Consider the following 24,175-nt stretch of genomic DNA (forward strand, 5'->3'; position numbering starts at 1 on the left):
GTTAATAATCTGTAAACGGATTTGATAGTTTAAAATCTTTTGGACCTATTTTGCAAGGGATGGCAAATTAATTTTGTAGTAATGTATTAATCAATATTCAACCATGGGAGATAATTTGTGCATAGGTGTTAGGGTTTTTTCTTTTTAATGCACTTTTTATGTTTTTGTATGTTTGTTTTCTTTAATTTTTTTAGAGTCTTTGTATTTTAAACTTTTTTTCCAAATAAAATTTGAATTAAAAAAAAAGAACAGAAACTTCGCAGAGTCACCTTGTGGTGAGATGGAGGGTAAACAAATTTAATAATAAATGAATTAGTATTAATGATGAAATCTCAAAAGGAAGCTGCCTCTAGATTTGAGAATTCTTTATATTCAGCGGGAAAAGTCTGGTTTGATCTCTATACGATCTCATGGGGCAGGCAGATATAAATGGGGAGAGGTTGATTCTTAAAAGCCTGGTTCCACACCATGAAGAGCTTTAAAAGTTAAACCCACACCTTGAATAAACCCAGAAAAAAACTGACAACCAATTCAACTTTGGAGCAGAATATAGCATGTGCTTTCTCAGAGCATACATAACTGACTACACCCCTTCATTCTATTCTGGTTGAAGCTTCCAAATACTCTTCAAGGTCAATCCTATGTAATCCATTGCAGTAATCCAATTTGGAGGTGACTGGGGCATGAATATGTTCTGTTATTAATAAATGTATGCAGAACTTGCTGGTACAGGAACAGGTAAAACTGGTGCATAAGATGAAGCTGTGCAGGAATCATGAATCTTGGAGTATCCCAAGGTTGTGCACTGGATCTGTCTAAAGTAATGCAATTCTTTTTTTAATAGGTTTTATTAATTTTTAAAAACTACAATCGTTAGAGCTGGATTCACATATTTAGCATTAACTTCTTCAATATAAATCTATTCAGTACTGCACAATCCAATCTTTTTTTCCTTGATCCTCCTTTCTTCCTTATATTTTTTCCCTTTTCCTCTTATTAAACAATTACAATTCTTAGTACTATTGATGTATACAAAGTTAGATATAGACATCTTCATCATATTTTACTAATATTATAGAAATAACAATAATATCAATTCATAAGTCAATATCCTGTTGTTCATGCTCTTGTTAAAGGTTGATTTCCCATCAATAAAGTATCTTTGTCAATTATGATTTTCTCAATATTAATTACATTTATATAGCTAAAAAAATTATTCATACCAATCTTCCTCTTATTTTCAAATTTCTCATATCAAAAGAAGGAAAAAAATCTGTTTTAATTCTAAATCATATCTTCCATTACAAAAATCTAGTTATATCTAAGGGTCATCCGTTCTTTTAATCATATTCAAGCAGGTATATTAAACAGATAGCGCCCCCCTGATAGATCAAATCCTCTGTTTTTAAAATATAACTCTCACTTTCTGTCTTTGCCAAGCAACTTTCCAGGCCAAGACTATTAAATCGCCCAAGAGTTTTCTTTCTATTTTTGTGAAAGCTGCTTGACATGCGAAAAACAATTTAGGTAGAGCAATTCCATCCAGCACCATAGATGACATAGTCCTGGAATCCAAAACCAATGCAAATCAGTCTTGCCATGGTACAGCTAAAACTTGTTATTCCCCATCCATGCCCTTACAGACTCTATATACCAGATATGACAGTCATGGCTTCACTTAATTCACCAGAGGTAGAAATATATATAACAACAAATGAGTTCAGCCTGCAGATGTTAAAAAGGAGAGGAGAAAGCACCCATCTCTGTGGCATCCCATATAGTAGGGGCCAAGGGCAGGACCTCTCCTCCTCAATCATCACCCATTGGAATCAATTCCCAAGCAAGGAGATAAACTGGCACAGCTCTGTGCCCTCCAGCACCATCCTTCTGAACTAGACCAGAATGATATCATGGTTGATGCTATTGAAAGCTGCCAGAAAATAAAGAAAAGCCAGGATGGATGCAGGACTATCTCTCACCCATGCCTGAAGCCATCCAAAAATGCTACCAATGTCATTTCTGTCTCATAGCTGGGTCTGAATCATGGTAAAAAAAAAAATATCTACGTAATCAAATTCCTCCAAGCCCTCTGAAGCTATTGCACCACGACTTTTTCTATCACCTTTCTCCCAAAATTGAATTATCCAGTATAGCAGTGGTTCTCAACCTTTTTAATGCTGCGACCCCCAATCGGTCGTAAGTCAAGGACTACTCAACCGGTTGTAAGTCGAGGACTACTCAACTGGTGCAGCACCGTTTGCAGAATGGGACTTTTGGCAGGCTGAGCAGGGCAGAGACAGCCTGGACAATTCCTATTGGCTTTTGAAAGAGAGTCTATTCTATTGGCTTTCAAAAGCCAATAGAATAAAAGGGAGTAGCACAGCTAAGGAAAAGGGGGAAAAAATGGCAGACTGAGTTGTTTGGCGACCCCCGTGAAATGGTCGTTCAACCCCAAATGAGGTCCCGACCCACAGGTTGAGAACCACTGCAGTATAGTGACATCCACTGATGATTTCTTGACGAGAAAGCAAACCACACCTCTGCAAGAAATAGAGGAAAAATCCCCTTACTCAAAAAAGGATTAACCACTGCCACTACCAGAACCCAGTCACATAACTCTAGGCATTTTAACAAGGCGGGGGGGGGGTTACTCACTTTATAACTCCTTACTTAACAAATTATCCAAGAAATTCTGATCTCTTTTATGTACAGCTATTACCATAACTTCCAAGGGGAAGTTATGGAATTGATTGATGGGGAAGAAATGGAGGTAGTGACAGATTTTATTTTTCTGGGCTCAAAGATCACCTCAGATGGGGACTGCAGCCAAGAAATTAAAAGACACTTGCTCCTGGGGAGGAAAGCTATGGCAAATCTAGACAGCATTCTAAAAAGCAGAGACATCACTCTGTCAACAAAAGTGTGTATAGTCCAGGCCATGGTTTTCCCAGTTGCAATGTATGGCTGTGAAAGTTGGACCATAAGAAAGGCTGAGCGCCAAAGAATTGAGGCCTTTGAACTGTGGTGCTGGAGAAGACTCCTGCGAGTCCCTTGGACTGCAAGGCGTTCAAACCGGTCGGTCCTAGAAGAGATCAACCACGACTGCTCTTTAGAAGGCCAGATCCTGAATTTGAAACTCAAGTACTTTGGCCACCTAACGAGAAGGAAGGATTCACTGGAGAAGAGCCTAATGCTGGGAAAGATTGAGGGCAATAGAAGAAAGGGACGACAGAGAATGAGATGGCTGGATGGAGTCACTGAAGCAGTAGGTGTGAATTTAAATGGACTCCAGAAGATGGTAGAGGACAGGAAGACCTGGAGGAACGTTGTCCATGGGGTCGCGATGGGTCGGACACGACTTCGCAATTAACAACAACAACATTACCATTAGATTAGATTTGAACATAGTTAAATTCTGCTACATTGTTTATAACATTAACAACAGTTGGCCATCAATTGATGATCCCATCACTAATTTTAATACATTGTTATAGAACATAGAATAAGAGTTGGAAGGGACCTCGGAGATCTAATCCAATCTCGTGCTCGACCAGGAGACCTTATACCATTTCAGACAAATGGTTGTCTAGTCTCTTTCTGAAAGCCTCCAGTGATGGAGAACTTCTGAAAGCAAGCTGTTACATTGGTTGATTGCTCTCACCATTAGGAAATTTCTCCTTAGTTCTAGGTTGCTTCTCTTCTTGGTCAGTTTCCAGTCAATGCTTCTTTTCTTGCCTTTTGGTGCTTTGAAAAATAGTTTGACCCCTTTGTCTTTGTAGGAGCCCCTCAAATATTGGAACAGTGCTATCATGTCCCCCCCCCCCCATCCTGCTTTTCATTAGACTAGATATACCTAATTCCTGTAACTGTTCCTCATATGTTTTAGGCTCCAGTCCCCAAATCTTTTTTGTTGCATTTCTCTGTACTCTTTCCAAAGTCTCAACATCTTTCTATATTGTGGTGACCAGAATTGGATGCAATATTCCAAGTGTGGTCTTACTAAGGCTTTGTAAAGCTGTACTAGAGCTTGATTCTATCCCTCTATTAATACAGCCTAGGAATGCTTTAGCTTTTTTGGCTACTCCCGCACATTCATGGTTCATATTTAAGAGATTGTCCACTAGGACTCCAAGATCTCTCTCATAGCTACAGGCATTAAGCAAATTTTCACCTAGTCTACACCTATGCAACACCTATGTTTTTTCTTGCCTAAGTGTAAAACCTTACTTTTAGCCACACTGAATTTCATTTTCTTAGATAGGGCCCAGTGTTCAAATCTGTTAAGATCTTTTTGGATCTTGAGATTGTCTTCTGGGGTGTTGGCTATTCCTGCCAAATTAGTGTCATCTGCAATTTTAATCAGTTCCCCTTCTATTCCTTCATCTAAGTCATTTATGAAGATATTGAAGAGTACTGGGCCTTAAATAGAATCTTGAGGTACCCCACTGCTTACTTCCCTCCATGTCCTCCATTAAGGACTATACATTGAGTACAATTTGTCAGCCAGTTGCAGTGGTGGTACTGTCTATTCAACATTTTACTAGCTTGCCAAGAAGTAGGTTGTGGTCTACTTTATCAAATGCTTTGCTGAAATCTAAGTACACAGCATTTGGTCATTTCATCAAAGAATGAAGTAAGATTTGTTTAGCATGATCTGTTTTTGACAAATCCATGTTAGCTTCTGGTTATAACCTTGTTTCCTTCTGGGTGTTCACAGATTTGTTGCTTATCTTTTCAAAGATCTTCCCAGGTATTAATATCAGTCTGATTGGTTCGTAATTTCCAGGATGTGTTTTTTTTTTCTTTTTTGAAGATGGAGACCACATCTTTTCCAGTCCTCAGGTAGTTTATTGGTGATCCAGGAACGTTGAAGGGTTCTGAAATCAGGTCTGCCAGTTCCTTCAGAACTCTTGGATGTAGTTTGTCAGGACTTAGTGATTTGAATCTGTCTAGAATGATAGGAGTTCTCTTACCTTATTTTTGCATATTTTAATCCTAACCTGTCATTTATGGTTCTATTTTTGGTAAATCTGAATAGTGTTTTCTTTCCAAATCTCTGAAGATAGATGCAAAGTATGAATTAAGCAGCTCTTTTCTCTACTGCCCATTATTTCTTTGCCATCTTCTCCCATTAGTTGACCGATTGTTTCTTTGATATTTTTCTTACGTTTTAAGTGTTGAATTTTTAAAATATTTTTTATGCCTGGTTCTGTTTTATTTATGCTTTAATTTTTACTGTGGTCAGTGACCATAATAAAAAATTGAATTGAATAACTGATCTCCACAAGAGCTTTGAATAAAATTAAAGTGTAAGAGATGACCCAGGCTGAGCCCAAGAGCAGATCAAACATTTCATCAGTCATGAGTCCCTTCATGCCCACAAGAGAGCCAAATCCAGCCCACCTTGAATTCCTTCTATTCTTATCTACTGTCAATTTCTTTTGACTATTAGTAGTTCAGATTCTTGTAGAGAGCTTAAACTTGCAGTTAGTCTTTCTATCTATTTTAACTGCCTGGATCTTCTGATTTCCCTGGCACTTGACATTAATCTGAACTACTGGCCTTCACCAAAAATTTCACAGACTCCAGAATACCCAAGACATTGCTTCAGATTCCAGAGCTGCAGCAATAATGGACAAGCAAGATCTCCACTTTATCCACTACTCTAGACACCAAGATGGCATTGAAGATGAAATCAGGAATTTTGCAGCCAATTTTCAACAAATGCAGACCCTGACTCAACAAGTGATTCCTCTGCAACCACAACCACTTGCTACACCTGCCCAGGCACAACCTGCCAATTCCTGCCACACTCATCCCCAAGACTCCCCATTGCCTACCACAAAGATTCACTGGTGGTCTGATATGATGAGAACATTCCTAGGCAGAGCAAAGTAATCATCAGCATCCAACCAGGGGAGTTTCCAACAGACAGATCAAAAATTTCCTTCATCAATGTTTTAATCAAAACACTCCAATGCCAAATGGGGACATCCACTCATCAAAACCAATGACTCTGCCATGGATAGTTTCCCAGACTTTCTCATTACGTTTAAAGAGCACTTTGGAGACTCTATTCAGATACAAAACCACAGAACAATGCATCAACCAGCTCCACCAGAGCAACAACTCCATAAGAACATATATTGAAGATTTCAAGCTGATTGCAACAAATCTAGATTGGAATGAGTTAGCTTTAAGATTACAATTCAAGAAGAGGCTCAACAAGGCCATAATCACACAACTGATGCAACAAGGTATTTCATGCAGTCTACAAGACCTCTATCAAGCCTTTATAATAGCTGAATCTCAACTCATAGAACTTAAGAGTATTTTTCAGCAGCCCCAGCCAACTGCTTCCATAGCTGACTCCTCCTGTCATTACCCTGAGCCTCCCTGCCCCCTTGGATTTGGATGCTGAAGAGCTGATGCAAAATGGAGTGCCAGATAAGCTCCAGGAGCAGAAGAACGGCAATGACACATAGAGCTTGCCCTTTGTTTCTATTGCACAGACAAGATCAAGAATTGCTTCACTAAAGCTCCCAGGAGAGGTAATAGATAGCTTGGCAATGTCTCCACTGCTCACCATCTGGAGAACAAGCCCCAAGGCCAGGAAACAAGAAATGCTCCCCCTCCAAGAGCTCACAGGGAGTTCACCCAAACACTGAATGGGGCTCAATTATCTCCATGCTCAGGTACGTTAATGAAATTTGATTCTACCCTGACACTTCTCAATGATCAGGAAACCACCATCCCTGTTTTGATAGATTCTGGGGCAACCTCCCACTTCATAAGCCTAGCCACAATCCAGAAACGTAAGATCCCCACAGTTCCCCTGAAGTCTCTATTGCTACTGATAACTATTGATGGCCAAATTCTAAATGCAGGCCCTATTAATCACGCCACAGTGCCTTTGAAATTAACAATTAATCAGCATTCTGAAGAGTTAACCTTCTTCAAAGCTGACATCAATCTTCCATTTGTGCTGGAAACCACTTGGTTATAACACCGTGATCCCTACTACTGTGGAAAAACCGATCTACTGTCTTTTATAGTGCTGAATGTCTTTCTCATAATGATCAGCCAATGAAAACTCCTCAAAAGCCCCCCAAAGGTTAACAGATTCTCAATCTGCTAAGTAAATATGCAGATTTCACTAATGTTTTGGGGGAGCAGGAAGCCTTGGCCCTCCTCACAAACAGAGACTGCAATTGCGCCATAAACCTGGTCCCTGGCATCAAAATTCCCACCAAGAGACAATACCAAATGTTTACTACAGAATTAGAAATTCTAAAACAATAGTTGGACTCTAATTTGCAAAAGGGATTCTTAAGACCCTCCCAGTCTCCTGCCTTGACTCCCACCTTCTTCATACCCAAGAAGCAAGACCCCAGCGGGCATAATAACATTGAGAAAACCTCAATGTAAGTTGTCCATGATTACAAAGCTTTAAACTCAATCACAGTAAGAGATCATTATCTACTATCATTAATTCCAGATCTATTAGATAGACTGCAGAAAGCATCCATAGAAGACTAAACCTCCGCAATACTTACAATCTCATTAGGATCAAAAAAGGGCATGAATGTTTACTATCTTTGATACCAAATATGGCAAATTTGAAAACACAGGATGCCTTTCAGACTATGTAATGCAGGGGCCATAATTTCCAGACTCATAAATCAAATCTTCATAGATTTAATAGATAATTTTGTTTCTATATTTAGATGACATTTTAGTCTACTCTGAGAATGAGTCTTAGCACACAGACCACTGCAAATGATGAAAACAATATTAAGAATAATATTACTATGAAACCAGAATTGTTTTTTAGGGAGAGGGAATTATGAACATTTAACTAAAAATATGGGAAATTAATACTGTATATGGTAACTGCAGCAAGATTACTGTCAGCGTCCTTACCGGTCCAGTCTCCTCAGACAAAACAGAAGAAGGACAGGGTGAATGGCACACAGGAATGCTTCAACAAATGCTTTAATCCAACAATTCCCAAACAAAATCAGCACTGGGAGTGTTTTGTTCCCAGTGTGTTAAATATCTTTCTTCCTTACAGCTCCACCCTTCCTACACAACAGTCCAGCATCTGGTATTTGTCCTTAAAGGCAACTAGGTTCTCCCTGGCCTGCCGTCTAGTCTCTGCTGGTTGGCGTTGCATAGTGGAGCGTCAGAGCTGTTCTCTGTTCTGCTAAGCCTCCGCTTCACCCCAGGCACCCCCACAGTCCTTGATGGTGTTGCTGCCTTTGCGTCACAGCCCTCAGCCAGTTAGAAGCCTCCCAGCCGACCGGCAGTGCTACAGATGGCTGCCGGCGGTGGAGAGGCCGTATGGGATCGCCAGCTGATCAGTGGCCCTGGAAACGGCCCAACTGGTCTCCCAGCTGTTTGGCGGGCCTCCCGGCTGTTTGGCAATGCTGCAAATGGCTGCAGGCCATGCGGAGGCCGTATGGGACCGCCAGCTGATTGGCAGCCCTGGAAAGGGCCCGACTGGCCTCCCAGCTGTTTGGCAGGCCTCCTGGCTGTTCGGTGGGCCTCCCAGCTGTTCAGCGGACCTTCCAGCTGTTCAGCAGTGAGCTGCTTCTTTTGGTTCCCTCCTCCCTTGAATGTCAAGCCCAGGGGGCCTGACAGGCAATTCCCTCTACCAGGGCTCCACCTGGAAGGCAAAGAGAAATGTGTAAGCACTTACTCACTATTAAGGACTGTTCAGCTGACCTCCCACCCAGCTTACTAGGGCACTGTCGATGGAATCTCCACGTCAATTGGGGGGGCATGGACATCTGATTCCCCTACCCAGGATGCCTCTGTGATAGGATCCCCTGTCCACCACCCTAGGTACTGTAATTGTCTCCGTCGGAGTCCAGCATATCCTGTACCTTGTACTGGTCCCCCTCGACAGACCCTGGTGCCTCTCCCATGGGCCTACAGGAGGAACCTTCCACCGGCTTCAACAAGCTACAGTGAAAGATCGGCTGTATCTTCCCCAAGAACTGGGGTAGCTGTAACTGTACGGGCACCGGGTTGATGACCTGTGTAACCCAGAACGACCTTAGATACTTAAGACCTAGCTTCTTATAGAGTACTCTCAGTCGTAGATATTTTGTTGACAGATATTTTGTTGGGGCCTTCGCTTCCTGTTGGCCTGTGTTTTAGAGCTCTCCTCTGCTTTCACTGAAGCCTTCTTTATGTTACCCCATCCCCCCAATGTGTGTTATCCAATCCTGAAGCTAGCAGGGCGAGGGGTCACCCTGGTTGTACTCAGGGATTGGGACGAAATGCAAGCCGTGCACCACCCGAAAAGGGGCAAAACCGGTGCTGCTATACACCACATTATTGTACGTCACTTCTGCAAATAGCAGTAGGTCAACCCAGTCCATCTGCTGGTACGATACATAGCTCCATAGATAGCGCTCCATTGCCTTCGTGTGTTCTGCTGCTCCGTTGGTGCTAGGTTGATACGCCAAACTGAGACACTGAGATGACCAATGCACCAGATAAACTCCCTCCAAATCGAGCCGTGAATTGCACCCTGCGATCTGAGATGATCCGCCGGGGCACCCCGTGCAAGCTGTACATTGTGTGAGAGTTTGACCAGTTTGCGGGCGGACAGCAACCCTTTACATGGGACAAAGTGGGCCTGCTTGGAGAAGAGGTCTATGATGGTCCAGATCACAATATAACCACGACTCTCCGGTAACTCACAATAAAGTCCATCGCAATGTCCTCCCATGGTCGGGTTGGGTCCGCTGCTGATTGTAACAACCCTACAGGCTTCCCTGTATGGGGCTTGGTGGTGGCACAAACATGGCACCCCTGAACGTGGGTCTCCACATCTGCTTTCATGTGCCGCCACCAGAACTAATGCCACAACAGATGTAGGGTTTTAAGGAACCCGAAATGTCCCTCTTGCTTTACATCATGGCACTGTCGTAACACTTCCTGTTGTAGAGCCTGTGGGATTTACAGCTTGTCGCCTTTCCGTGCTAAGTCATCCCTCCGGGTCAGTAGGCCTGGATGTTCCTGTAACCAGGGGTCATCCTGGATGGCCTTGTGCAGCTCCTGGACCAGGTTGACAGGCAGGTTGTGTGGTATCGCCCACTCTGTGGCTTACCAGTAGGAGGGCATGATTACCTGTACTACCTTCTCCTGCTTACTATCATATTGAGGCATTCGCAACAGAGCATCGGCAAGAAGGTTCTTTTCCCCTGGTACATACCTCAACCGGAAACAGAAGCATTGGAAGTACTACGCCCAACGGACAAGTTTGGGGGACAAGCGCCTCGGTGACTGCAACACCTCGAGATTCTTATGGTCTGTCCAGACTTCAAACAGTTCCTTCTCCCCCCTAGTAGGTGTCGCCATGTGGACAATGCCCACCATACAGCAAACACCTCCTTCTCCCAAATAGCCTATGCCCTCTCGGTTTCCGTCAGTTTCCATGACATATAGGCACAGGGCTATAATGCCCCCTGGCTGTTCTTTTGCAGTAACACTGCTCCCACCGCAATGTCATTGGCGTTGGCCTGTACCACGAATGGCATGTCGGGATTTGGGTGGAGCAAGACCGGCTCCCTTGCGAACAGGGCCTTTAGATCCTCAAAGGCCTTTTGGCCTGCCATGGTCCACGCTAGTGGCTGACCGGGCCATGGCTTCATTGCAGTTTGTCGTGTGTGGAGCAGGTCTGTCAGGGGTAGAGCTACTGCTGCAAAAGAGGGGATGAACTGCCTAAAAAAGTTGGCAAATCCCAGGAAGCTCTGCAGTGGATGGCGGGTCTGTGGCGCTTGCCACTCCAGCACGGCCCTGCCCCCAATATTCTGTAGCCCAGATAGTGCTGCCGGGTTTGGTAGAAGTCGCACTTAGAGAGTTTTACAAACAGGAGTGCTTTCAACAGTTTCTCCAGTCGGATGTGTTCCTCCATGGTGGCAGTGTATATTAAGATGTCACCAGATATACTAGCACCCCATGGTACAGGTGTTCATGCAGTATCTCATTGATGAGCTGCATAAGCACTGAGGGGGGCCCTGCAACCCAAACGGTATCACCCTGAACTGGTAGCTACCAAGGGGGCAGTTGAAGGCCATCTTCCACTCATCCCCTCATTTGATATGGACCCTATAATACTCCTTCCGTAAGTCCAGCTTGGTGAATACCTTTCCCTTCGCCAGATGGGCTAACAGGTCTTTCATGAACGGCCGGGAATACATGTTCTCCACACAAACCTCACTGATGCCACGGAAATTAACACACAACCTCAAGGAGCTGTCTTTCTTTTCTTTGAACAGAATGGGAGCTGCTATCCGTTAACAGGCCAGCTGGATAAAGCCCCTTGCTAGGTTCCGATCAATATATTGACACAACTCCTCCATCTCCCTGGGTGTCATTGCATACATCTGGGCTTTGGGCAGTTTGGTGCCTGGCACAATGTCTATTGTGCAGTCGGTTGGCCGGTGAGGAGGCAGGACATCATACTCCTGCTCGCTGAACACCTCAGCGAGGTCAGCATACACAGCTGGAAAGGGGGTTTCCCCCTGGTGCTCTCTTGACTTGAGATTGCCACCCTACTCCCTTCTCCATCTCCTTTGTCCGGTTCCTGGTCTGGTGGCTGGGGACTGATCCCAATCTGCAATTTTCAGTATCCCCCTTCACAACAAATTGTAGGCCCCCACTTGTCCAACAACACCAGTCCTAGATCACAGCCTTGATCATGGCAGGAATGATAAACTGGAGGACCTCCCAATGGGCCCCCATCTCTAGTCTGACAGGCTCCATTACAAGGGTAGCCACCCCTCCAGAAGGGATCCATCCACTGTTTGAATTTAATAGGGTTGACCAGCTGTTGCACCCCAATCCCGGCCTCAGCCACCACTCTCTTACTAATCAGGCAGCGGGTGCAGCTGGAATCAACTAGGGCCCTGTATTCCCCGCGATGCCCTGTCTGTGGACTTGTCAGTATGATGGGGACGGCAAATGGGCATACTGGCTCACTCACCATAGGATTTTCCACTGACTCATCCTCAACTGTCATATGCCACCAGCTGGTATCTGGTGGCTGTCATTGCCTTCTCCTCCTCCTGAGGCCTCCGTTGGGGGGTGGTCCTTTCCAATTGATGCACTGCCCTCAATCTCTCTGGTGTCTTCTTGGGTGTGGGTCCGCCCTTCCCAGGGGTCGGAGGGGTTCCCTGTGGAACGGAGACAGGACACTCCGCTGCCTGAGGTCCTGGCTGGTTGCACTGGAAACACTTGAATGATGGCCAAGGAGGCCCAGAGGAACCCGAACCCAGAACCTGGGTTCTGCGTCCTTCATCCCTTGGTTTCTCTACACATCTACATGGTACTGCCAGATCCTCCCCCTTCTTTCAGAACTCCTGCAGCCCTGCATCCAGGTCTACCACCACATAGAACCACTCCTGGAGCCTACTTGGGACACCCTGGCCGGCTCAGAATTGGTGAACCAATAGACGTTCTGGCCAGAAGCACATTCTACCAGCCGCCCGCCTGAATTCCCGAACATATTCTGTTGCAGGCCGGCCTCATTGCTTCTGCATCAAGATCTCCACCTCAGCCCATTGAACCCAGGAGATGTCCTCAAACCAGGACTGCAGAGTCTCCAAGAACAGACCGACGTCAGCTAGCTCCCTGGTGTGGTCACTGTAAAGGTCCGCCACCCATTCCACTGCTTCACCTTGCAATCCCATCATTATTGCTACCACCATAGCCCACTGGGATGGGTAGAAGCGTGTGTATCGATCCAGATGGTTTATGACCTGGTTGAGGAACATCGCCAGTCATTGCTGGTAGCAGCGGTAGACCCCACACCATCCCTAGACCCCATGGGTCACCAGGCATCCCTGATCCCCATAAAGTATCCCCCACAGGTACGGAGCATTGGTCCATGGACTCTACCGCTGCCTGCGTCCATTACCAACCTGCCTTCCCACAGAGGCCATGTTTGGTCTGCTGGTCCTCCCAGATCAGAGCCTACGACCTAGCCAGCCACCCTGAACCTAGGGCTGGCTAAACAAAACTGAGGTGGACCCGACCTTCGCCTCACAGCCCTCAGCCAATCGGAGGCCTCCCAGATGTCCAGATGTACTATGGATGGCTGCCGGTAATGCGGAAGCTGTACAGGACTGCCAGCTGATCAGCGGCCCGGAAACAGCCCAACTGGCCTCCCGGATGTTCATCAGCCTCCCAGCTGTTTGGCAGGCCTCCTGGTTGTTTGGCAGACCTCCTAGCTGTTCAGCAGTGAGCTGCTGCTTTCGGTTCCCCCCCCCCCAAAAAATGTCAAGCCCACGGAGCTTGACAATTACTCTATGAACAAAGATGAAAAAATAATGAAATATTCACAGTGGAAGCTTGGATTATAAACTTAACAGGATTTACCAAAATAGTTTGGTCAGGGTTAGGATTAGGGTTAGGGTTAGGGTTAGGTTTAGGGTTAGTTTTGTCAGGGGAAAAAAAAGATTAAGACCGTTTTGAAAGACTGGAAATTTTGTATAGGCTTTTTGTTGAAAGAAAAAACATTGAATTGATGATTTACAGATTTGGGAACTAAAATGAATTAAAAAGGAAGGGAAGGGTTTTGCAAAGGAAAAAAGAGAGAAAGATGGTACCAAAATTGGTAATTACTCAATAGAAAGTATGAAAGTCATAATTCTATATTTTCTTTTTCTTACCTTTATTCTTTATACTTTTATTCTATAATAGTTATTGCATTCAAATAAATAAATAAATAAATAAAGAGTGTCCTGTTGAACCACCAGTTAAGTATAAATCAGAAAGCCAGCACAGTCCTGGGCTGCATCAATAGACGGAAAGTGTCAAGATCAAGGGAAGTGAAAGTATTGCTCTATACTGAATTGGTAAGACCACATTTGGAATACTGCATCCAATTCTGGTCACCATAGTCGAAAAAAGATGTTGAGGGCCTAGAAAGAGTGCAGAGGAGAGCAACCATAAGGGGTCTGGAAGTTAAATTATATGAAGGAGCCTAAATCAACCTCTTGATAAGGAAAATCAACATATTTGCCTTAACAAAGATAAGAAATCAGAGGTAGAGCTTCAACTTTTTTTCTGAGAAGTTTATCAAATTTCAGCAATGCTTTTGTTTCTAATGGTATTATTTGAGCTAGCTAAAAACTATACTCAGAGGTATCAAAAGAAGCAGAAAGGAACCCTTTAGCAGTTAAAAGGCATGCCCATTTCTTCCAATGATAGTAAAGTGTCTCATTAGTAGGTGCTAGGATATGTTTTAAAAAGTTATCTAAAAACTGGTGTGTTCAAGTATTTCACTACTAGATTTTAAATTAAAGTTGGCTGTGAGAAGACATTGATTGGTCAGATTAGGCTGCATGCTATGGACTATATTTCTACTGAGAAGCACAATCCTACCTGTTATTTTTTCCAAAACATCAAATCCGTGCTTCACTGCAATAATATCAAGAAATGAAACTGTCCCATCCTCAAACCTGTATAAAGAACAAACAAGCAAAATATTAAACTACAAAAAACTTGTTTCCATCTGTTGTATTTATTAGGATACTATCTAAAAATATATAAATGTTAAATGAAACTGTCTATTAATTCTGCTCATCTTACTAGATCTCACTGTAAGGACCCACCCCACTTTGTATCTTAAGAAGACAGAACTCTTGGAATAGTTCTTCCAACAGGCATCCTTTATTAAGAGAAAATGGTTGCAGGCGTTCTAGACAGGACTTGGGGTCCAAGCTCTCCCATTCAAGGTTTTAAGGGGTTCCCCAGTAGCCCCACCCAATCACCCCCTTCTTCCAGTGACAGTCTCAGGCATTACACTCCCACCCCCTTTTCCTTACTGCCGGCTGGATGGAGACTTCAGAGAGAACTACATGAAAGGTAATAGCCCCATTGTTATGGTTAGTCCTTTTGGTGATATCCACATCCAGTTCCTTTGAAGTGTACCAAAGGAAGTGAGGGCCATAAAGCCCCTTTGTTCACCCCCTTCCCTTCATCGTATGACAGAATCCATAGAAGGCAGAAATGGGGTTTTCTATAATTGATAACTAGAGATGAAATATAATTGGATTCTCATGCACGCTGCAGGTCTTTTTTTTAATCAAGCAATGTGATCTGATGGGACTCAAGAAGTATGCTTCTCTACCAACGCTACCCTGTGGACAAGGTTAACCCCTAAAATCCAGACAACTCTGCTTCTACCTTTCAAAAATACTGAAGACCTGACAAATGTTAGGACAAGGATCTGAGGAAGTCCAACTCTGAGATGTTTTAAGAAGTAGAGTAATTGCTATCAGTTGCTAATTAAAACATGAATTGTTTCATGTTTTATCTGGTTTTGAAGTTATTGTAAGCAGCTCAGAGTTCTTTTAATCAGGCAACCCTATACATTGACAAAATAAGTTAATTTCTCAAATTCATAAAAAAGAATGAAAATCATATTAAAGCATTATTACCCATATATACATATACATGTGATTTACCAATTCATTTTGTTAAAAATGGAGTTCATATAATCTATGCAAGACTTGCCAAATAGATCAGTGGTTCTCAACCTTTCAAATGCCGCGACCCCAACCATGTGGTCATAAGTCGAGGACTACCTGTATTTCCCTGCGGGCAGGGCATGAGGCGCGCACGCTCCGCCTCCTCTCCTGCAGCTGCACGCAGGCCATTGCCCAGCAACCACCTCGGCCCAGGAGTGCCGTGCATGCGTGGTGCCACCCCCTGCGCGACCGAGGTGTAGCTAGCAAGCGGCAGTGAGAGCGCAGGGCGACCACTGGCTGGGCCACCAGCTGGCCCAGCCCAAGGGAGGTAAGGCACCTGCCGGGCCCCACGCACATCAGCAACCCTCCCTTGCACCCGCCACTGCCCCGCTAGCCTTACCTTGGCCACTGCACATTCGGTGCGGCGGCGGCCATGGCATGTGGCAGCGAGGGCGCAGGGCGACCACCGGCTAGGCCACCAGTTGGCCCAGCCTAAGGGAGGTAAGCCACCCACCGGGCCTCACGCGCGCCTCCAACCCTCCCTGTGCCCACCAGCCTCCCACCCCTGGCCCTCTTTTACTTACATTTACTAGTTGCTCAGCAGGGAGGGGTGGAAATGTCCAGAAAGCTCACCTTAGCTGCAGACAACTTGCAGCACCGTTTGCAGACTGGGACTTTTGGCAGGCTCAGCAGGGCAGAGGCAGCCTGGACAATTCCTATTGGCTTTTGAAAGCCAATAGAATAAGACTCTATTCAAGAGAGTCTATTTTATTGGCTTTTGAAAGCCAATAGAATAAGAGGGAGTAGCACAGCTAAGGAAAAGGGGGAAAAATGGCAGGCTGCGTTGTTTGGCGACCCCCGTGAAATGGTCATTCGACCCCAAATGGGTTCGCAACCCACAGGTTGAGAACCGCTGAAATAGATGATCATTAAAATAATTTCCAACCGTGCACTCTATAATTCTAATATTTAATAAATAGAGAGGTGAGAACTACTGTATTCTTTGTTCTTTGGACTATGGCTTAGATCAGATTTGGTATCTAAATTGAGCCAGTCACTGGGTTCCCAAGTAAGATAAGAACATTTAAAGATGATGCAAGATAGTCCTCGATTTATGACCACAATTGAGCCAAAAAGTTCTGTTGCTAAGGAAGAGATTTGTTAAGTGAATTTAGCCTCATTTAATGATTTTTCTTGCCACAATTGTTAAGTGAATCACTGTAGTTGTTAAGTTATTAATACAGTTGTTAAATGAATCTAGTTTTCCACTGACTGCTTGTCGGCACACAACTATCATAAAAGAGTCAGTTGGCAAGCATCTGAATTTTGATCATGTGACCATGGGGATGCTGCAACGGTTGTGTGAAAAATGGTCGTAATTTACTTTTTTCAGTGTCCTTGTAACTTCAAATGAATTGCTGTATGTCAAGGACTACCTTTATTTTATAACATTACCTTTCAGCCACTGATTGTCTTGGTGAATAAAAATCCTCTTCTGCCAAATAGGCAGCAGCAGTTCCTCCTCCAAAAAAGGTTTTCCTCAAGCAAGAAGCAATTTCATTTTTTACTAGTAATGCACCTATGCCAGTGGGGAATCCAAATATCTTATAGAATGATAAAGGAATGAAGTCTGCTTGATGAATGCTTAAATCTAAGGGAGAAGTGCTGACGTAAGATGCTGCATCCAAAAGCACAAACCACTTCCCATGGATCTGACTGGGACAGAGTTTTCCACACTGTATCTCTTCTATCCATGCAAGTGGGTATTTGACTCCTGAAAAATTACTCTGAGCAGGATAACAGAAGAGATGTGGTGTGCTGCAATTATTGTCTTTCTCTTTCACAATATTTGCTCCTGATAACATATCCTTTGGTTTTACTGGAACAAATACAACATTTTTTGCAGTAGTGATCATTCTCATGCCCACCACAGATGTATGGTTATCTGTAAGATAGCAAAATCGGCTGCCAGGTTCCCCCAAGTTTTCAGGCATCCAAGGAAAAGCTTCTGCAATGAGTTTGAATGAAGCAGTGCTTCCTGAAGTAAAAATGACAGTATAATCTTCAGTGGTTGTATTGAAGTGCTGTAGTATCCTGTAAAATAAATACAGAATCACAGACATATTGAATAGATATATTTCCATCTTATATTATTCTACTAAAATATTTTCTTGACTGATATAGCTTATTTAGTCATCTAAAATCAAATCAAATTGGGCAAGATATATAGCTACAAAATTTTTTAATTGCTGTAAGAATATGTGCTGTTCTGTTCAGTTATTGATAGGCCAAAAGTAAAAATAATAGGAGACATTTACTTCAATATGGGAGACAAATTAGGTCAAATGTGCTTTTCCAGAAAATTCTCAATTTGTGTTCCTGACATCATAAATTCCCTTGACTTGATACTAAGTAATACTGAAGGCCTAGAGCTCTTCCTCGCTATCATCTTGTTTTCTTCATCCTTCAGTTGGCAGAAATACCGCCTCAAGTCCCACACCACAGCCAACTACTCCAGGCACACACAGTTAGTAGCAACTAAGTTTTTTGCAATGATACTGGCATGATGGGGATGGTGTTTGGAAATAAGTGAACTCTGGCAGTAGAGTTTCTTCAATCCAGCACTGGAGTCTGCAGAGCACACAGAGAGGAGGAACTCTGGCACTGGGCTGGAGATAAAAAAAAAAAAAAAAAAACTTGGATCATAAAGACCTAAGCTTCTTTTCTCCAGGCCAATTCTTCTGTGTACAAAGGGAACTCTCTGTCTTTGATAGCCAACTATTTTGCTTTGTTTGCTTATTGATCACAATGGAGAGAGGAGGGATTGCAGAGAATCACAAGGGCAACTTAACATCTGCAATGATTGACAGCTAAGATTCTGGGTTTAATTGTGGTTGTAAATCAACTCCAACAAGTCTGAACTTGCCCTATGGACAGTACCCCCTGGAGATTTGGAGGGGCTTCTCTCTTTTACAGTTCTTCACAAAGTACTGAAAACTCCGCCTTTACCCCAGGCATTTGATTCAGAGCTCTTTTGTTATCAATCTGTTGTTTCAGTGAGCAGGGTTATTGCTTAACCTTGGGCTTGGGGAGCTATCAAGTGTTGGGTCTTCTGTGTTTTAATCTTTGTAAGCAATGCAAAGTCACTTGTGTGGCATGAGTGGTTATAGAAATCAAATCAATATATAAATATGAGATTTTAAACTATTATTAACCAAACTTACAGACATGAATATTTCAGCTCCATTTTCTGAATACAATAATCTAATTTTTGTAGAATTTAGAATTTCACAAATAAAAAATGTGAAATTTTAATGAACCTTTATTGTTACCAGAGGACATTAAACTAAAGCATCATCAAGACTTTCTTCAAAATCAAGTTTAATTTGTTATCTGCCATCAATATGTTGTTGACTTTTAGCAAACACACAGAGAACCTTATCTGGTTCTCTTCTAACTCATTGCTACTGAAAATAAGTCTATCAATCTTGCTACTGGTAGTCCTCTTCTATTTCAACTTTCCCAGCATTAGAGCATGTACAGACCTGGGTCATTGCATAATATGTCTGAAGTCAGATAACCTGGTACTGTATGTATTTGAGGAGACAATTGTTTATTTTCTTGATTATCCACAGTATTGCCAGAAGTCTTCTTCAATACCAAAGATCAAAAGTATCAATATTCTTTCTATCTTGCTTCTTCAAAGTCTAAATTTCCTTTCCTTGGCCACATCTCCTTTGCCCTCAGCCACCCACCTATAGCCAGCTTTCCTACTCTGCTGGCCCTTTCCCAGTCATTCTCCATGACCAATGGGCCCCTGGGCCTCCACCTCCCCATGTTCCTTGAAATTGCAGAAGTCGCATTGGCCTTGCCATTCAGCTTCCATGCTCCCTGTTGCAGAAGCTGCGCTGGCCTGGCCTTTCACCCCTCAGCACCCTCCATAATGCCAGAAGCCATGCCAGCCCTGCTTTTCCTCCCCTCTTTCATTGGAGCTGAGTTGTGAGCCAAATTGTCTTGGTAAAGCCCCCTTGAGGAACCCCTCCCTCCCTTCCTGGTCCTCCCCTAACCCCCTAATGCACTCTCGCCTATCTGCCCTCCCAGTGGCCCCTGCGGCTTCTACTCCTGCTGCCACTTCCCCTCCCTCTAGTCCTAGTGATAGATCTGCAAGGCCCCAAAACCTGTGGAGCAGCCACAGTATGTTTTTAAAAAATCTTGCATTGCACACTGCCCCTACAATCGCCCATCGCCAATCGCATGCTGCCCCTACAGAACTATTGCTTCTGCCTGCCACTCAATTGGCTGGGGGCTATTTGTCCCGTATAGCTAAAACCCTGGTCAAACAGCATCTAGGTAAGTGGGCAGGGATGAAGGGCGAGGAGTGGAGGGCCAGGGACTGATTGGCCGGGGAGAATGGCCAGGAGAGGGCCAATGGAGGAGGAAAGCTGGCTGCAAATGGGCTGAGGTAGGTGACTAGGGGCTAAGGAGACATGGCCAAGGGTGCGTGCCTAAATGTCCCATTCTGTGCTAATGCTACTGTTATGTGCTGCTATTGCTGCTATGCTAAGTGCTAATCTGTGGTGTATTTCTTGATTAATTGTTCCAGTATGGTTGATGATTGACTTAAAAAACAGATGCCATTCACTTCAATATCTTTGCTTCCAATTCTAAGACTGTTTATCTGTTGTCATTAGTTTGGTCTTCTTTACATTTTAGTCCCATTTTTCACTGTCTTCCTTTTACTACTAGGATTCCCAGATCTTTTATATTTTTGGCTATCAGTGTATTGTCTTCAGCCTTGTGTAAGCTTTCTTCCTCCAGCTTTAAAACTATGCTCATGTTCTTCCAACCCAGTTTCTTTAAGATGTATTCAGCATATCATTTGAATAAATAAGAGGATAATATAGAGTAGGGATGTCAGACTACTGGTCTGCAGGTTGGATGTGTCATGCTGAAACCACACCCATCCCATTGCTGGCAATGGGAAAAAAAGTCGCAATATGTCACAACACGTCACGTGACATTGCAAGTTTGACACCCTTGATAAAGAGCCTTGTTTGATTCCTTTGTCAACCTGGGGTCAGTTGATTTCACTGTGTTCTGTCCATACTGTGGCTTCCTGATCTGTATATAGGTTTTTGCATGAGGATGATGTATTTGGGGATTCTGATTATTTTAAGCATTACTTCTTTAAAGCCAGCTTGAACATCTGGCATGTCTTTTTCTATATAGGACTCTAATTTGTGTTGTATGATCCTAAGAATTATTTTGCTATAGTTTGCAGGTGAAATTAAAGACACTGTACATCATTCAGATTTGTTGGCATTTTGATTAGAAACTTTACTAATTCTTCTTCTGTTGCCTGTCATACTTCTGGGTTATTCCATCAGCCTTTTGACTTGCTAATGACTAAAGTACTGATCTAACTCCTCCATATTCTAGAATTAAAAATCTTATATCTTTACCATACTGTACTGTAATGCAGTATGTTCTTCCAACTTTGTTTGAATCAGTTACTATCTGCCCATTGGCGTCCTTTAGCTGCTAACATTTAGCATACCAATTTGAGGTTGTAACACTCAGAGACCTTTGGAAAGATTTTCCTTGTTTCCTATGTTTGTTTGTATCCTTTATGTCTTTATAGATGTTATAACACTGCTTTTTATGTTTTTAACAGCTGTCTGAAACTGTTAAGTTCCTTTCTGAGATGTTTTTCTTTCTTAGTTTTGGCTTTTCTTCTCTTCTTTTCTTTTTACAGTTTGTAATTTATCTCTTTTCACAGTCATCCTTAACAATTTCTTGAAGTTTATTCCATTATACATCTGGTTCTCTATCAACAAAGTTTCAGTCTTCATAGTGAATGTATTGTAGCCAAATCAATGTCCAGCTGAAATCTCCCTTCTAAGCAGAAAAGAGTCAAGAAGTAGGGAAGGAAGGAGAATATTTCATCCTACTAATTAAATCTGAAAAGGAAGTCTCTATAGAAGGCCTCACAGCTGACAATGCATACTGTAGCAGAGCAAAAGCCATGAGATCAAAGGAACTGCCCGCAGAGCTCAGAGACAGATTTATTGCAAGGCACAGATCTGGGGAAGACTACAATAAAATTTCTGCTGTAATGAAGGTTCCTAAGAGCACAGTGGCCTCCATAATTCTCAAATGGAAGAGGTTTGGCACAACCAGGTCTCTTCCAAGAGCTGGTTGCCTAGTCAAACTTAGCAATCAGGGGAGAAGGGCCTTAGTAAGAAAGGTGACAAAGAACCCAATAGTCATGTATGGAGATTGGACAGAATTCCAGAAGGACAACCATCATTGCAGTCTTCCACCTTTTTTTGGCAGAGTGGTTAGACAGAAGTGAGTGGGCTTTGCTCGCTATGCAAACCATGCTTGCAACCAGACATCAATAACAGAAGGGGGAAGGGAAGGCATTGTAATGCAAGGGGGGTATGGGGTATGTAAAGAAATGCAAGTTTACTAGCTCGAAGCCTGAGACAGATCTAACACCCCATCTAACACCTCATTGCCTGGGAAAGCAGAGAAACTATTCCCAAAACAATGCAAATGTGAAACAATAGACAATGGGAGGACCCGGGGGGGGGGGGAAAGGGAAAGGTTTCATATGCTGCCTGTATACCAAATTGTTTGAATTGGCTTTTCCACACTTCTGTACCCAAATGGAATTTTCCATAAAGTTATACTCTTGGTAAAAAAAATGTTCCAGGAGTCTCTTTGTTGTCTCAACCAGTGGGACAGTTCACATTAAACCAATTCTCACAGTAATAGCCTACTTTGATTATACCGGGAGGCCTAAGCCAGAATGTCAACTACTGAAAAAGACTTGAGGAGAAGAAGAGGTTCTGGCCAGGGAAACCCCGGCACCACTCCAAGCCAGGGCAGAGGGGCAAATAACTGGTGCACCTGAAAACAAAGCTCAAGAAGCCCAAGCTCTGCAACTGCAAGGGATGCTATGTATCAGGGGCCAAAGACCTGTGGAATAGGCTGCAGAAGCTGAAGAACCCCTTCCCCCACACACACCGGGGTCAATGTGGTGCGAGGAAGCAAGTGGAAGATTAAGTGGGCAGCCGAGTTGGATGACCCAATAGAGTGAAAGCTCTCAATCACTGCCCAAAGCCCATCTATGGAGCAATTGAGAGAGATGTTTGGAGGGATGGAGATTCGTGCAGCAGCAAAACCGGAACTGCCAAGGTTCTGGCAGTCCCAACTACTCCTGGCCCCCCTCTTCTTCAGCTGGAAATACCAGTGAATGCAGCTACAGTCAGAGTTCCAATACAAGCAGCAGCAGTAGCAGGCCTCACCATTCCTCCTCCCCCTCTTCAACTAGCAGCGTTAGTAGCCCCAATTGCAATCAGAGCCCTGGCACCAGCAGCCAGAGCTCAAGCCCCAGCACCAATGGCAGCATCCAGGATTCACCTCCTTTTCATGGCTTAATTTGTTGCATGCCCAGTCACCTAGCCCACTTCCTGGCTCAAGTTTGGTACCACACGGAGCATATGAAGCAATGTACCCATATGATGCAGCTTGGGTCCATGTCGTGGCAGTCAACCTGGAAGAGAGTGCTTCAGAATGGCTAGTGTTGTATGATGAAGACGCCCCAGAGCTGGTCAACCTCGATGCCTTCATGCAAGCTCTGTGGGAGCAGTTGAAAAACCCCATGGCAGCCAGGCGCGCGGAAGCCTGCATCCATGTTTTGAAGCAAGGGAAGTGACCAGCAATAGAGTACATTCAAGACACCTGGCCAGCCATTTGGGAGACTGATCTGAATGCCTTTTTGTCTACTACTATTACTGAGAGGGGCTGAACAAGGAGCTGTACCAGAACTGCCTACCCTGGGGAATCCCACACAACCTACAGGCATGTACCATTTGGCTACTGAAGTAAAGATCAACTGGATGGAGTTCTAGAGTGCACAGAGCAGGAGAGTTAGTCTCACTACTCAGCAGAGAAGTGAATGGCCCCTAGAGGAGGAAAAGGAGGTGCACTCCCAATGGGAGGGAAAGACCTTGCTGAAATCTGGATGGTTGCTTCTGCTGTGGAAAGGAGGGACAGCAAGTTGCTGAATGTCTCACATTGCTATTAGTGACCACCTTCCCAACCCAGATCCCACCAAAGCAGAAGGAGAGATCTCATGCAGGGCAGCAGGTCATAAGAGTTAATCTCTCCATCCGGTGAGGAGGGAATTCCGACCCCTGCCAAGATGGAATCAGTCATGTATGAGAGAGATAGCAAAGGAGAAAATGGCCCAATGGTAAGTGGCACCATCATCTATATGACCAGTAGGATCAGGATTTTCATGGCCTTATCAGGTATTAAGGGGATCTTAATGGCCCCGGTGTACTCGGGATGCACTAGATGTCTGATCAGCCCCCAAGTAGTAGAGAAACTAGGCATGAGGCTAAAGAAGCTAAAAAAAAACATAGCATTTTTTTAACTAGATGGTTCAGTAATGGGGAGCTACTAGCTACCTGCCTAACCAAGCTTGTGGAATTAAAAACAGAGACCCACACAGGGACTATTTGATTTATTGTGGTCCCTGGCATGAAAGAGGGCATGGTCCTAGGCTGATCATGGTTAAAGAAGAGGAACCCCTCCATTCATTGGGAGAGAAACAAGTGACAGATATGAAAGAAAATAACCAGCCAGCAGGGATTAGAGAAAATGCTAAGAAG

General features: G+C 43.8%; 1 protein-coding gene across 3 annotated transcripts in view; it reads right to left on the reverse strand.

Moving 5' to 3' along the window:
* Positions 1-24,175, reverse strand: part of MOCOS (molybdenum cofactor sulfurase) — a 252,233-nt gene that overhangs the window by 151,769 nt on the left and 76,289 nt on the right. For all 3 annotated transcript variants that reach the window (XM_039332021.1, XM_039332031.1, XM_039332014.1), the window contains 2 exons: positions 16,947-17,585; positions 14,404-14,480 (listed from right to left, as the gene is read on the reverse strand). In XM_039332021.1, coding sequence (XP_039187955.1) covers positions 14,404-14,480; positions 16,947-17,585 — 716 coding nt within the window. The remainder of the gene's footprint in view (positions 1-14,403; positions 14,481-16,946; positions 17,586-24,175) is intronic.

This window comes from Crotalus tigris, unplaced genomic scaffold, assembly GCF_016545835.1.
Source record: "Crotalus tigris isolate CLP2741 ecotype Arizona unplaced genomic scaffold, ASM1654583v1 scf7180000017623.1712378, whole genome shotgun sequence".
NCBI lineage: Eukaryota > Metazoa > Chordata > Lepidosauria > Squamata > Viperidae > Crotalus > Crotalus tigris.